The sequence below is a fragment of the Syngnathus floridae genome, chromosome 15 (genome assembly GCF_059516105.1).
Source record: "Syngnathus floridae isolate MCC-2025c chromosome 15, RoL_Sflo_1.0, whole genome shotgun sequence".
NCBI lineage: Eukaryota > Metazoa > Chordata > Actinopteri > Syngnathiformes > Syngnathidae > Syngnathus > Syngnathus floridae.
The window spans coordinates 12,711,959-12,727,059 of record NC_142427.1 but is presented as its reverse complement, the minus strand read 5'-3'; the positions used below and the strand labels follow the sequence as shown (position 1 = coordinate 12,727,059).

General features: G+C 49.3%; 1 protein-coding gene and 1 long non-coding RNA gene across 4 annotated transcripts; both read left to right on the top strand.

Moving 5' to 3' along the window:
- The first annotated feature begins 105 nt into the window (after positions 1–105).
- On the top strand, positions 106–8,276 carry LOC148386829 (uncharacterized). 3 transcript variants are annotated; one of them, XR_015863181.1, is made up of 5 exons: positions 106–1,704; positions 2,221–2,392; positions 2,763–2,898; positions 3,580–3,810; positions 7,133–8,276. It is a non-coding gene; the product is annotated as an uncharacterized LOC148386829 (long non-coding RNA). The 3 variants fall into 3 exon arrangements; XR_015863180.1 differs by lacking the exon at positions 7,133–8,276 and adding an exon at positions 1,927–2,063 and having other exon boundaries at positions 3,580–6,027; XR_015863179.1 differs by lacking the exon at positions 7,133–8,276 and having other exon boundaries at positions 3,580–6,027.
- Positions 8,277–10,590: 2,314 nt separating this feature from the next.
- Positions 10,591–14,800, top strand: sap30l (sap30-like). Its single transcript, XM_088399173.1, has 4 exons — positions 10,591–11,218; positions 12,059–12,181; positions 12,277–12,375; positions 13,141–14,800. The coding sequence occupies exons 1-4, from the start codon at positions 11,033–11,035 to the stop codon at positions 13,273–13,275; spliced, it is 543 nt and encodes a 180-aa protein (XP_088255299.1). The 5' UTR covers positions 10,591–11,032; the 3' UTR covers positions 13,276–14,800.
- Positions 14,801–15,101: the final 301 nt, after the last annotated feature.

Below are 15,101 nucleotides of genomic sequence, written 5' to 3'. Positions count from 1 at the left end.
TTCCAAGTTTCCCTTGTTAAACACACCTGTGCAGGAGCCCGATCATTGAATCAGGTGTGTTTAACGAGGGAAACTTGGAAAACATGCGGCCCTCGAGGACTGGACTTGGACACCCCTGGACGACATCGTCATCAATCTCATTCGTTTGCTGTTTTTGCGAAGATTGTTTGCTGGCGGCGATGACGGCGCGCCATCTGGCCCGCGTTGCCATCTCGCTAACTCCACTTTCTCATTCCCCCCCCTTGTCACTTGTTATTAGCGCTCTGCTGTGACTTTAATCCCCTCACGCCTCCCCGGTGGCGCGCAAACGTACTCCCCCCCCCCGAAAAGCATAAAATCCCGTCATCGTTTCCTCCCCAAAGAAAAGGCTTCAGGCGATAGCGTCGGCTCATCGTCTGATTTTAAAGAAATGTTTTATCCCTCTGGGCCTGAAGCCACCGAAAGCGAGATGAAGTTGTGACATTTTTTTTCCCAGTCAAATTCAAATTCTTTTCTCATAACAGTTGCGTTTTTTGCTTATATTTTGGATCATCATATGAAATTGATGTTATTGTAAAATTCGACACATTTTTCTGACAATAGCACTTTATTCTCATTCAATTGCATTTCAAAGGAAGTTTGAAAATAATACAAACTAGTACGCCAAAGTTGTCCCACTTGTGTGGAAGGAATGTTACAAAGCAAACCGTTCTACGGAAGAAGTAACCCAAACGTTTTTCCGTTCTCCCAGCTGCCTTTCGAAAGTCAAGTCAAATGATCGCCACCGTTCTTATTTCACTTTCTTTGTCCACTCCGAGCAGCAAGTAAGCAATCTATCACCATGAATGATGAGCTAGCAGGTGGCGTTAGCGTCACGCTAATGCGGCCGTAAATCTACGCGGCGGGAGGATGCCGGTGATAAACAGATGAAGAGTAACGCCGTCACTTTTTAATTTGCCAGGATAATTCAGCTCGAGGCGAATTAAGATGTTTTGGTGTTTTCCGCGCACACGCACACACGCACACACACACACACACACACACACACACACACACACCCACGCAGACAAAAATGGAAATAATGAGCCACGGCTGGATTGTCTCGCAGCAAAACAGCATTTTTAGGGGAAAAGGAGCAGACAATGATTTTTGGGTTGTTTTCTTTCTTTTCAGGGCTGAGTTTTGGGTAGCATGAGTGCTTTATCATTGTTATTGCTTAAGGCAACATTTTTAGTGAGCAAGCCCACCGGGGATGGTTATTTGGAGGAAAAGCTCCCTCCCGCAATCGCTCACTTAAAGCTGCAAACTATGACAAACGTATCCTCGCGCCACAATTTGTCACGGTGAGCCGTCCAAAACACGAGACGGCAATCTTATGTCGTGGCAGCCCATCTGTCTTGTGTATCTTTGTCAAATCGCTGCTCATCTGGCATCATCACCGTTTGGCACCGTGTAGGAATTGGCCCAAAATGGCTGCTTGCACTCAAAATGGCTGACTTGTGTCTCATTTCCGGTTGGTTTGATGACTGGCCGTAAAATGGAGCTAATATTCTTTTGACACCATGCAAGGATGACTTTCCCGTGATGCATTTGTACCTTCCCCTTTTCTTTGGCATCTCTGCAGCTGCTGTTTTGATGGCGATGATCACAGAGGAGCACGCAATCACTGTCATTATCTTCAACCCGTTTTTCCTCCTCACACTGCTGGATCGCTAACAAGAGCAGGTGATTGGCAGCTAGATAAATCCGCCGCAATAACGAGTGGGAAGTCTGGTTTTTTTTTTCCTTCTTCTTCCCCTCCAACTGAAATAACTCGAGAGTTTATTTTCAACATCTCTTTAAATGAGATCCCGAGGAAGCACCTGGCATGGGAGGGAGGGAGGGAGGCTGGTTCGGGGGTTTTGGGCTTGGTTTTGCAGAGATGCTAATTGGACCTTGTCTTTGCAGCGCCGTCCGTCATCTAGTGTGGGATGATCAAGGTGTCAATTAGGGCAGACGCGAGGAAAGGCGGCTTAATGACGCCTTTCAAGCCCAAGCGTCGGGCTTCTGACGGCTCAGACCAGCGGGGGGGGATGAGCGTCACAGTTAAGAAAGTTTATCAAAGATACTGTTGCATGCGTTTCTCAGCTGAGATTTGTTACCATTTTGCGGCGTGCAAATGCGCTTGTATTTGTTGAGTATTGACTTGTTTGACGCAAATTGAGCATTTGCGCACATCCATTGTGCCGCATCTTCCCAAAGGAATGCCATTGATATCCCTTCAAGTTGCCAATGTCACCTGAGGCAGAGACGGACGGACGGACGGATCCAAGGAGATGGATGAATCAAGCGCAGAGACAACCAATTGTGTGAAAAGGAACGCTGGAGCCAGAGTAGCTCGGGGCGGCTCTCGGCACAACAATGATGAACTGCGGTAACTGTTTGAACCCCGACTCACAATAATCTCTTTAGCCGCGTGACTGGCCAACGAACGCCGCCTCCCCTCCCTTCCCCTCCCCTCCCCTTGCGCTTCTTCTTCCTCTCCCTCGCACTGATCTCATATCAGCGTGCAGATCACTAGATGGTGTTCTCATCAAATCTCCACCAGTTGCTTCTTTTATTATCTACCTCACCTTTCACTGACGTTTCAATCCCCGCCAGACTTTTTCTTACATTCAGCTGTCAGTTTCACTGCGGTCCGGCGTCGCCATGGCGACTTCATCACTCGCCGGGTGTACGGTGTGTCCGTTTGATCAAAGCGACAGGATGATTTTGTCCAACTTTTCACCTCGTTTCATTTGCAGCCATTGCTGTGCGGACCATCAACGGTTTGAGCGGCCAGCTGAGGTGCCAAAGTGGTAGCCAAAGAAAACGAGCCATGAAAGCGTTCTGCACTCATCACGCATTTTCTTTACAAACGTCATCTTCTCGGAGGCTGAGGTGAGGTGATTTTGCGGCAGTCTTGCTAATCATTTGATCGAGCAAGAGCCTCCGGGCTGCATTTGAACATCACAGTTTTCCATAAATGCATGGAGGGGGGGTGGGAGACAAGATTGGTTAGATAGCCCAACGCGAGGCTTTCTGTTTGTTATCCGTTTATATCAGCATTCATGAGTTAGCATCCAGAGTTAACTGCTAACGTGTAGCATGAGTTAGTATTCAGAGTTAACCGTTTTTTGGGCTCCGGTGTTGATCCACAGGTCCAATTATCCACACGGCTACGCATTCCCTCCCGAGCTGACAAGTTTCCGTTGAGCTTTCTACGGCCAATTTGTCCTTTTCTCATTCGCGCCAATCCCGTTGGGTCGCGCTCGCTCAGCCGAGCCGCCCGCGCGCGCCAGGAACCTCGAGCCGTCCGCGGAGACTAATAGGCGGCACCGGGAGGATCCATAAAGTCGATAGCAGACGAAAGCACGTACGAAGGTGTCCTGTCCGGATAGCGTCAACGGGCTAATGGAACATGACTGCTTTTATTGCACAGACGCTTTCAACCTTCGCCGGCAGGACACTGGCAGCTGTGCGGGATTCAAAATAAGTCGGATTTGTTTTGATGTGCCTTATGATTGACTGACGGCTGCGACCCTGGAAATGACCTTTTTTTTTTCCCTGTTTTAAAAAAAGCCTTTCGACAAGGTGCCGGCCGCCAGACGGCCAGCGCGGGAGGGCGAGGCCAGGCCAGGCCAGGCCAGGCCAGGCGGCGTCCTAATGAGGCGGAAAGAGCAGCCGAGGTCTCTCCGAGTGACCCTCACGGAAGGACGCTTTGGGCCGGGGCCCATCTGGTCGCCATGGGTCAGAGCCTCCCTCCCTCCCTCACCTGGGATGAAGCGTCCGTCCACCTGCGTTGGCTCACAAGTAGGCCTTCACTCAAAAGCACTAAGTAGAGATGAGGACTTTTTGCTTCACGCTATATTTGCCAACAAACACTTTGCCGAGGACTCCTCTCCACTGTGAAAAGGATCATTAAACGCCTCCATAATGAGCCAGGCCAATGTTAATCAACATTCCCGCCCAGGCTGCCCGCCATTAGCGCCGGTCGGTCACGCTGGTCATTTCCACGCAAAATACTCAATTTCTCCTGGAGGGTTTTCAGAAGGATGCTTTCAAACGACTTGTGGTCAATTGGGTGTTCTGAATATGCCACGTGAGAGTTTCAACTCATCATTTGCTCAAAGTTGGCGGCGAACCCCGCTGAGCAATCAATTACAAGTGTGGCAGGAAAAGGGCCTTGTAAGGAAACGGTTCTGTTCACAAAGTGCTCCCACTTAACCGTGACTGACGTCGTCCCCGCAAAACGGCGTCCGTATATCTCCGGCGGGACCTGTCAAAGCGTTTTGAAAAAAACAAACATTTTGTCGTCATCCTCAGCCGGTTGTCGGCAATAACGGCGCTGACGCTGACGCTGACGTCTTCCTTAAGCGCCGACAATTTTACACACGAGAGATTGACGTGTCGACAATTTATCGCGGGTCTCCGAGGTGTTAAGGAATGCAAAAAAAAGAAAAGAAAAGAATGGCTGTTAGACTCGGAGAGGCGGAAGCGTGTGTGGGAGAAAAAAAAACAAGCCCGAAATAGATATTCTGTCTCCCGTGTTCAGCGCGTGTACGTCGATTCGGTGAAACAGGCGAGGTAATTCCTCCGCCCCAAATTTAGCTCGGCAGAAAAGTCGCTTGATATGCAAATGAGCTGATGAATGTTTCATGCCGTCTTGGCGAGGTAGCGAGCGCGTAAGCCCAACACAGCATCAAATATACATCACAACTTCTATTTTTTTTTTTTTTTTACATGACTGCGACTTAATGAGGAAGCGCGTCCTAACGAGCACGACCCCTGCAACCAGGTCGTCGTCAGTTGGCTTACATTCGTGCGTGAATAATTTGCGTAGGACAACACCACAGAGTGGACCAATATGAAATATCATATTAAGTCCACCGCCACACGGTGGCGCTGCAGCCCCCCCGCACACCCCCACTCCCCAAACTGCTGCCGGTTCTTTTAAGATACTTGGACATTCCGTCCGCGCTCTCGGAATAAATGAGATTTTTAGTTTGAAATCAAACTTGTCACTATCGATCGGGTCGAAGCCGGCTAACGGGAATGTTCCTCCCCCACTCGGCATTGCGAGCATCCCGCCGCCTCATGTTGCGTTCCTTTGGACTAAACGCCATCCATCATACTTAGAAAAACATATTAGCTTATGTTTTTTCGCCGACCGGCGGATGAATTATTCAACGGGCGATCTGGACAGGACGCCAGCGGAGTCGACGGCTTCTTTTTCCCCCACAATGGCTCAAAGCGCTCGCTCTAATCCAATTGTGGCTTTTCCGAGAGTTCCATCTGGTGGCATTAAGCGCAAAGACAACTGTACTTGTCCGCCGTGATTGTTTTCGAAGGGCCTTCAAAGTCGCTCGGCAGTGTCGCGACAAGACAAAGTTTGCATTAAAGCTTTCAGCTCGGCTTTGCCTCATCCGAAGTCGTGTTGCGTAACGCCGCCGAGCCCGAGCCCTTCTCGCTAACTGGGGTATATTGCGCTACGGAATAAAGGCTAGGGGGAAAAGAAAACAACGGAATCCTTTTTTCGCACACAAGTCACGTGACCTGTAATCGAACACACGCTGAACGAATAGAAGCCGTAAAATTGAGACGTGATAACTAGTCGACGTGAGGATGAAGTTGTCGAGGTGTACAGCGCTGAAAGAAAGAAAGAAAGAAGCGGGAGGGAAGCGAGGCCCGTTTGCAATCGGCCGCCGTGTTTAATCAGCCCGCTGTGAAATGTCATTAAAAAGGCCCGTTATAGGCTTGACGACAAACCCATTTCCCAGGGAAGGTCCTATTCTCCTTCCGTGCCGGTCGCTTTCACCCTTTGGGGATTTAGTTGATCCAGCTGGCCCCAAATACACACACACACACACACACACACACTCCAAAAATAATATAGAGAAGAGCTCACAGGGTAAATAGTGACCGAGGCAGCAATAAAGTAAATGAGGGATCTCAGCCTCACTGCAGCACAGCAGATAGCAAAGCAGCTTGAGATGAACCCGAGGACCAAATAGCTGCCAGCGCGAACCAACGCAGGCGGGCGGGCGGGCGGGGCGACCAGATTCTTTGACTGAAGATCTATTGCTTTTTCTTTAGCTTTTTTTGTCATGTCACGACAGAAAGCATCAATCACTGTATGAAAGTCATGTGACCTGATGTTATGCATGTAACAATTTGTAGCAAAAACCATCGCAGCGTTATGTCGCATCGCAGTTTTTGTTCGTACGCTCTCACTGTTGAATGGCAATCAAACAAACAAACGATCCTATTATTCTGATGACATCCCATTGTGGACAGGAATGTGAAAACGTCGCTTCGGGCATCGTCTCTATAAAGATGACGTCGACACTTTGAGGTGAATCCAATTGACTTGCAATGAGGCAAAAATGTGGTATAGCAATTATTCAGCGGGAAATGAAAACAAACAACGGCCACGCGGAGACAGACAGCAGATGTAAACCGTTTGGAAATAATGATTGCCCTCCTGCGTCGGAGACATCCGTGACGGCCTTCCACTTTTGCACAATTTGCAGGGAGGAACTTACCTCTGAAAAGAATGTCACGCATCTCTAACAGGAAGGCGTCTCGACGGCTAGCGCCCATTCACCCGCATGTCATCCAACCGTGAGCCGGCCGAGCGTGTGCGTGAAAGATAATTGCCGCCCTCGGAGCCAGCCACAAAGGCTGGGACGGGAATACATGATTACACAATTCAAAATGAAGGCGGCAAGGAGGAATGGCGCTTCCTTTCGTTAGGGAGGGAGGGAGGGAGGGAAAAAAGGCCAATATTCTCCGGGTCAGGGCCACCAGAGACCCCCTGCCTTTTGAAATCCAGACGCAGCGCTCGCAGGTCAAAGGCGAGACCAGACGGGAGGGATCGCGGGTGATAATGTCGAGAAGCCAGGGAGGAGGATCGACAGCCGGGGTCCAGAGAGCGGCTGAGCGGCTGAGCTGCCGAGCTGCCGAGCCGCCGAGCTGCCGAGCCGCCGAGCTGAGTGACAGCTCAGGTATTCCCTGAGACTCGCTCGGCTATGCTAATGGCTCACAATGTGACACTTCCGCAACGGCGGCCGCCACCTTTTATGACCAGCGTATTTCTCACTCATTTTTTGCAACTCTTACTTGGGATTTCCAGACTCGGCCCGTCATCACCTTCACGGATGGACGGTCAAGCCGGCCCAATGGACGCAGCGTGATGATCTAGCGAGACCGACAGACCGGGTCGCGGTTGGGAAGGACGACCTTGCAAGGAGGAAAATCGATCAGAGGCTGGAAGGAGAAAGTGGACAGAAGGCTATTGGTAACGCCGCTGCTGCCGCCTCTGAGCTGAGCTGAGCTGAGCTGAGCTCCAGATGTTGCTTCCTGGAGGTTACGGCCGCGGATTTATGAGCCCCGTCGCTGGGCTGGCCCCGCTACATCGTTGGCACGCTTGACGTTTGTTTTTACCATTCCCTTCTTCCGTCTGCAGGATCAGGAAGGAGGACATAGGAGTGAGTGTGTTTGCAAAAAATGGCAATTCCACTGTGAAAGGTAAACACAAATACTAAATTGGACTCCAGTTAATTGGCCTCAACCTGTTGTAACATTTCCTCACAAAAAGAATTGAAGTCATAGCGGGGGCCAATTACAAACTGTGGATATGGAAATGAGCAACGTGGGAAACATTTGAGTCGTTGACCACTTAATTGCGTTTTAGTCACTAGCAAATGGAAACGGAAACGAGCACTGGGACCTGTGCACCGTTGCAATCTCCCATTTCCCAGTCCTCTCGCAGGCAGCAATTTGTGTTCTTCGTGTACGGTTGACAGCGATCCTCGTTAGTCATCCAGCTAAGTCCGGAAGAACGGAGCACTGAAAGCCAACGATCGGATGGATCGGTGGACATTCATTACTCTCCATTGTCCAAAATGGACACGCAAAGCCTTGGAAGTGCCTTTCCATTCCCTTTCATGAGAAACGATGATGGAGGGCTGGCTGGCGGGCGGACTTGAAAGGAAGGACGAAGCGTGTCCGAGCTCATGTTGGGTCATTGATCACCGACGACTTGCGCGTTATCACAGAGTGGCCGAAATCAATCGCTCATTTCGCCTTGCGAGCGGACGGACGGCTGTAGGCCCCCCCCCCCCCCCCCCCCTCTGTTCAACTGTAGCCAATAAAGACACGTAGCCAGCCACCTTTCATGCGAGCGAGGAACGATGACACACAACCTTGAAGACAGCAAAGGCGCTGGCTGGCCGGCTGGCGCTGGCCGGCTGGCTGGCTGGCTGGCTGGCTGGCCGGCTGGCGCTGGCTGGCTGGCTGGCTGGCCGGCTGACTGACTGACTGACCCGTTCCACGGCAGCCACGTGACGCTTTGTTTGTTTTCACTGCGGTGCGGTGCCGCTACGAGCGAGCAAATATGGCAATTCATCTTGATATCCATCACTTGATGCGTCTTTTTATGGCCGTCATTTGTTGCGCAAGAGGCCTCGCCTGCTGTGCTCCTCTTTACGCTCTAAATATATTGTCACGCCTGTCCAACTAATAGCAACACAGATAAATTCTCATAAACAGCAGGCGATATCGCGCAACGATAAAAGCTGATTGATTCCTGATTCACGTCGCAGTGCTCTCGTTTGACCACCAGATGGTAATAAAATACTACATACTTGGCCTCGGGGGACTCCCAGGCTTCACTTTTTGCGTAGTTTTCTTCATGGCGCTTGGAATGTCAGTGCTCCCAGGACAGATTAAGATTTTAATAGTATAAGATAGAAACGTTTTTTTTATTGTTACTGTCATAGAAAAAAAATGAAAATCGGTCTCATAAATAAATGTATAAATATTTATGAGTACATTTATGGTTCACCGTTTTCGATGAGTTGCATAAATAAAGTGGCCACACAAAAGTGTTCCAGCCATCTGAGCATTGCTGAAAACATCGTTTTTGACCTTTCGAAGAAGTCGTGTTTCATTCTAAGCAGTCCGTGAAAGCATTCAACAGTCATCGGCCATGTTTTGCATGGATCTCACCAACATCTTGTCGCTCATTTCTCTTCTTTCAAGATTCAAGAGTTTTTTTTTTCTGCTTTCTTTCTGCTCTACAAATGGTGAGTGTTCCTTCTTCTTCTTCTTCTTTTTTTTTTTTTTCATAGCCAGTGACTTTCATCATTTAACCTCCAGAAAAATCTCATTTTGCTTTCCACTGCGCTCCTTTTGACTGACTGCATTACACAAAGAATCAGCTTCATTTGTGCTGGGTATGTTTGGAGGGAGGGCCACACTGCTTCTCATCGGGACCAAAAAAAGCATATTGAAAACATCCTGCAGATCGAATCCAGGGCCAGGAAGTCCGCCTTAACCGCTTCATAAATTGCCACTTCCCCAAATATTTATTCCGTCGTGGTGCTTTGACTGCCCGCCGTTATTTGCCGGCGCTTTCACATTCGTGTCAGCGCAAGATTTAAGGTCGACCTTCAGATGAACTCTCATTCGGTCTTCTCTGTTTATACGACTACCAAGGAAGAAGAGAAAATGATTCCGTGACCGCCCCCCCCCCCCCTCCAAGACTTTCTGGTGACTTTTCGGATTCATGATGTGATTTGCAATCGGGGAGTCAACTGGGTCAAGTGGCACGTGCACACATAAGAAACACTACTGCCATCTGGTGTTGTTGTTGAAGAGGCCATTTTGTCATAAAAGGACGCTTAAAAGAGTGTCGAGAATTCAAACAGGAAGTCAGCCATTTTGCTTTGTGCAACATCCATTTGTAGCTCATTCCACTGCCTTCCTTGAGCCATCGAAATGTCAACTATTTCCATGTTATGAATATGACCCTAGTATGGTTTGCTTTACCATCTTTAGTCAATCCATCCTCCCAGCACTTCTTTGACAGTCTCATCACATTGTAAAGCTCCATGAGAGCCTTTATTGGACTCATCAAGACAATAATCCAATTTGCTTTACGGCTATGCTCCTTTTTGTAATGATGTCCTTTGCTTGAACCTTCCACATCATCCGAGCGTGAGTTGGCACACTAGCACCAGCTCGATTGAGAACAAGCGAAAGCGTAACCGTCTAATGAACATGGAAATCAGGGCTTTGAAAGTGACGACAGAAATCTTCACGTTCAATCCCAGTACTGTACTTTGCTAAGTGCCTGGTAATTGTTGTTTCAAATTGTAAATATGAAATCGAGTGAATGTATCCACGAAAGCTTTTGCAAACGTTTCAACAAAACATGTTGACAGTTTTTGCGGCTCTTTTTCATTTGGTAGACTCTGTCGCCCTCTGTCAGGTCAACGATGGAATCATAGCATGACGATGTCAACAGACAGAAAGCATGCATCTTGCTTGATGCCTTCGTGTTCATAAATGCTACCTAAACGGTTAACAGAGTAGTTTTATGGTCTGGTTGGTCGAAAATGGCTCTCAATGACTCAAATGTGTCGTTAAATGTCCCTCGCGTTAATCACGACGAAACATTTGAACAGCCGTGTGGAAAACACCGGAGACATATGCACGGGGAGGTGCTACGACATGATTGGCCTTCATCACGGCCAATCACAAAGCGGCGTTTCCTCGCTAAACCCGCCTTAATGGGAAAAGCCACCAATTGCGGCGAGGGAGGGAAACTTCCGTTACCCCCACTCCAGCACGTCCATCGTAAAAGGCGATTGTCTGTCACGATTGAAACACCGATTTGTTTGCCAAAAACTTGTCGCGCTCGTTGGGTTTTATTTGAAGCCAACCCGGAGTAGGTCGTGATTGCTGTCACAGGCGAAACGTGGGCGCTCAACGGAATATCCATTCCACCTTGTGCTAACTAGCCGGAGCTAGTACACGTTAGCCGGCCCCGGTCGGGCTGCTCGAATGGCGACAGACAGCAGCAGCAGCAGCAGCAGCATGTTTTCGACTCGCTTCGGAGGATTTCGGCGCTAAAAAGTTCTCATTGGGGGAAATCAGCCCGATCCCGACCAGCTCATCCCCTCCCCGGACGAAAAGGATTTAGTGGTGTGTGTGAAATTGTTTTGTTGAGGAAGTGGTTCCCTCCAGGATGAATGGCTTCAGTACCGAGGAGGACAGCCACGACGGGCCGCCCGCGCCGCCCCTTTACGGCCAGAGCTGCTGCTTGATCGAGGACGGCGAGCGCTGCGGCCGCTCGGCCGGCAACGCCTCCTTCAGCAAGCGGATCCAGAAGAGCATTTCGCAGAAGAAACTCAAGCTGGACATCGACAAGAGCGTGAGTGACATTGAGAAGGGGAGAAGAAAAAGACGGTTTTACTCGCTGCCGGCCGGCTGGCGGGCGGGCGTTCAACTCCACGCGACATGTTAACCGGTTGATTGACAGCTAATGCTAAGCTACGGCGCTTGGATCGTCTTCAACTCTATGACTTGGTCTTTTCCAATGATGCTTGGCTGCTTTTTGGCAAGACAAGCTTTATTGGCCTTTGTTGTTTGCGCCGCTCTCTGCTAAACGAGCGAGTTTCGACAGCCGTGCTAATGTTAGCCGCTTTAGCTGTTCCCTTAAGTCCAACATTCCGGCGAGGACATTGCGCTACTCTTACAAAGACCGTGCGTGACAAGACCTCCATCCGACGTGTCCCGATGGTCACTACCTGTTCTTAGCATGTCATGACATTAGGGAAAGTGTCATCAAACATTCCGGGTCCCGTGCTAGACTTGAGAATGACATGTCCGGCAGGGGATTGGCGAACTCTGCAATCTTTAAAAACGTGTCCTCCCTCCATCATGTGTGCCAAGTCATGTCGAAGAAATGGCGTGCGCTGGCTCACATAATCAAGGTCGCGCCAGGACACATTTGAAAGCAACATTCCAGCGTCTTGCCTAAGTTCACATGCTTCTGTCGTGTGGATTTCCCACTCGGTGAGTTTGTTAGCGGAATCTGCACAAAGGCGTATGTGGATGCCTTGCCCCCCCCGCCCAGTGCTGATATACTGCAGATGGGCTTAGTGTGCACGTTAGTCGGCAGAGAAACTTTCTGTTACACATTTGCTCGGGAATGTTCTGCCACTCTCAACTGCACTTTCGCCTCTTTTTTTTCCTTCTTCCTCATCTGTAGGTGCGCCACTTGTACATCTGCGACTTCCACAAGAATTTCATCCAGAGCGTGCGCAACAAGAGGAAGAGGAAGACCAGCGACGACGGCGGCGAGTCCCCGGACCATGACGTGGAGGTGCCAGAGGTAAGGTGCTCGCTCGCTGGCTCCCAAAGCCAAGGTGTCGGATCGCCATCGGAACGACTCCGGTCTGGGGAACTGACTGACTTGCGTCTTCCCAGGTGGACCTGTTCCAGCTGCAGGTGAACACGTTGCGGCGCTACAAGCGACACTACAAGCTGCAGACCAGGCCCGGCCTCAACAAGGCCCAGCTAGCCGAGGTGAGCGCTCATTTGACGACGGCGAATTCGATGCCAAATAGGTGTGAATGAGTTGAAATTCGGTTGACTTGACCTTGCGAGGTTTGCCGTCGGTCGGCTTTTCATTTTCATCATGCCGAAACGCCGTTTGGCCCCATTATGACCCGAAGCCGCCGCCGCCGCCGTGCCCTCGCCATAGGCGTTTGTCGCTGTAGTCGTCGTTGACGTACGCGGTGTCGCGGCTCCCACTCGGCCGTAATTGCTCACCCGGAGATGGTTAGCCGCCTTATGAAAACCTCCTGTATGGCGGATGAATGGCACCGGCCGCAAGTTGAATGTTTCCCCAGACTAGGACGTGGCTTTAACGAGCCGCGCACGTCATTAATAACACGCCAGTGGGCGGCTGACAACCAGCCACAGCTGTGCCAGTGTCCCTCCCCCGTTGCGCTTAGCAGCGCTGAGTGTTTGTTTACTTCACCGGGGTTTTTTAATATCTATTTTTTTCCCTCCCCTTTCCTGCTAAGCTCAGGGCAGTTGCTCGCATGCACGCTGTCAGGCAAATGTCAAAAACACCTCTCGGCGGGCAGCACATTCAACTCCCCACCTGCAAATGCCCAATCGTCGAAATAGCTAGAAGTTAAAGAAAGGCAGAAATAGACCAAGTGGACCGGACGGAGGCGTTTTGGGGGACAGAGGCGGAAAATGGAAGAAGCCATGCGAAGTGATCGGGCTGCGCGCCCTTCCTGCTGTCAAATCCTTGATCCCCTGTGTCCTGTGCGTCCGCAGACGGTGAGCCGTCACTTCAGGAACATTCCGGTGAACGAGAAGGAAACGCTGACCTACTTTATTTACATGGTGAAGAGCAGCAAGAGCCGCTTGGACCAGAAGGGCGACGGCGGCGGCAGCAAAGCGCTCGACTAAAAAAAAAGAAAAACGCAAGCGGCCGACGCGACGCGACGAGACGAGGACAAACGGCCAAAAACGGGACCTTCCCGCCAAAAAGCACATCCCGGGAAGACGGTCGCAAGCATCCGCCCAAACCTTTGCGACTCAAGCACCGGCCGGGGCTGACTGGCGTCGACTTTGCCTACCGTGTGCCGCCGAAAGGCTCACCGAACGACAAATGACGACCCCTTTGACCTCGTCGGGAAAGTCAACGTAACGTACTTCCAAAAATCCTTTTGTTTTGAACTTAAGGACCAGGACCAGACTGCTGACATTTTGCATGTCGTCTTTTCCCCACCAAGATGCGCACTGCGTATAGAAATTGTTCACGCTGAATGCTAGCACTGACACGGTAGGTAGAAGCTCTTGGCCCAGTCTTTAACCCTCCTGTTATTTTGCAGGTTTTACGATAGAATTATTACATGCCCTGGCTCTATTCATGTATGTCAACAACTCCATTGGAATGGTGAGTCGTGTAACTAGCTTAAAAAAAAAATCCTCATTGGGATTTTTTTTTTTTCAACAACTTCCAAATAATGGGTCAAATTGACCTCGGAATAATTTTGGTTCCTTAGAAACAAATAGGAGTGTTACATGAAAGCCTTCACCCAAAAGCTTAGTGTTGATTGTTATATGTGAAAAGCTAAAAAAAAAAAAAAACTCATGTAACGATGCGGGTCAAATTGACCCGTTTAAAAAACTTTTAAGCGTAGTGGTTACAATACATGCTTTTTTTTTTTGCTACTATCCCACTGCTGACACTTTTTGGTGAATGGGTCATATTGACCCACTGTCAAATTTTCTGGCCTTTTTAACGTAAATATGCATAAGTACATGTTTTGGGGAATTTGTTTACTCGTTCTGACAGTTATTGGATAACGTGTCAAACTGACCCAACGGATCACTATTAATGTAACGGGAGCTTAAAAAAATCTCTCTGAATTTTAGCGCCATGAAAAGCTCCATAACCCGCAATGTTAAAAGAGGGTGCTAAAAGTCAGTTGAATTTTTGTATATGAATTCCCAACAAAATTTGGGGCAACGGTCAAATGGACCCAGAGAACATGATTAGTTTTCCGAAGAAAGCAGCATAAACAGGAGGGTTAAATGCACCCGTGATGAGTGTTGATCGTCGGAGAGCGCAGCCATGCCATGCCATGCCATGCCATGCCATGCCATGCCATCCTCTGAGCTTGTTTGTAATCCTAGATAGCTGAAGGCTAGCTTTTCTTTGGCTGTAGTTCTTAAACAACAAAATTTGAGCAGGCCTTTCGCTTTAGTCGAACGACCGCACCAAGAAGGTGTTTGTGCACACTTTTATTTGACACATTTTCCGTTTTGCTGTTAGTTTTCATTGGCATCACATAGCTGATGGACGTCTGTCTTTCTTCACACATAAGCTGCATTAACCGTGGTCATATTAGAAACCCCACTTGTATTGAAATATGGCTGCTTATTGCTCCTCCTAATGAAACCAATAAATGTACAGGCTTATACGTGACTGGATGGTTTAACTTTGTACACAAATGAAATTGTATTCAATGTATTCAACTTTCTTCTAAACTACAGAAGTTGCTAAACACCCCGCTAGCTGACAATATTGCTCTCCAAACAATTCCTTGCACCTCATTTACAGGCTTCATGGATAGGTAAGTAAGTAGTTTGATCGCAAATTTGACACGTCACACTGAAACCCAGCAGTGCCGGCAAGTCACCACTAGATGACACTGTTGTTCCATAAATACCTCTCCTTACAGGAAACGTGCAAGTTGCAGACCCTTCTCTCTCTCTCGCTCGCTCGC

Coding starts and splice junctions, on each gene's coding strand:
- sap30l (XM_088399173.1), top strand. CDS start 11,033: ATGAATGGCTTCAGTACCGAGGAGGACAGCCACGACGGGCCGCCCGCG. Junction 11,219..12,058: donor AGCTGGACATCGACAAGAGC/GTGAGTGACATT, acceptor CCTCATCTGTAG/GTGCGCCACTTGTACATCTG. Junction 12,376..13,140: donor ACAAGGCCCAGCTAGCCGAG/GTGAGCGCTCAT, acceptor GTGCGTCCGCAG/ACGGTGAGCCGTCACTTCAG.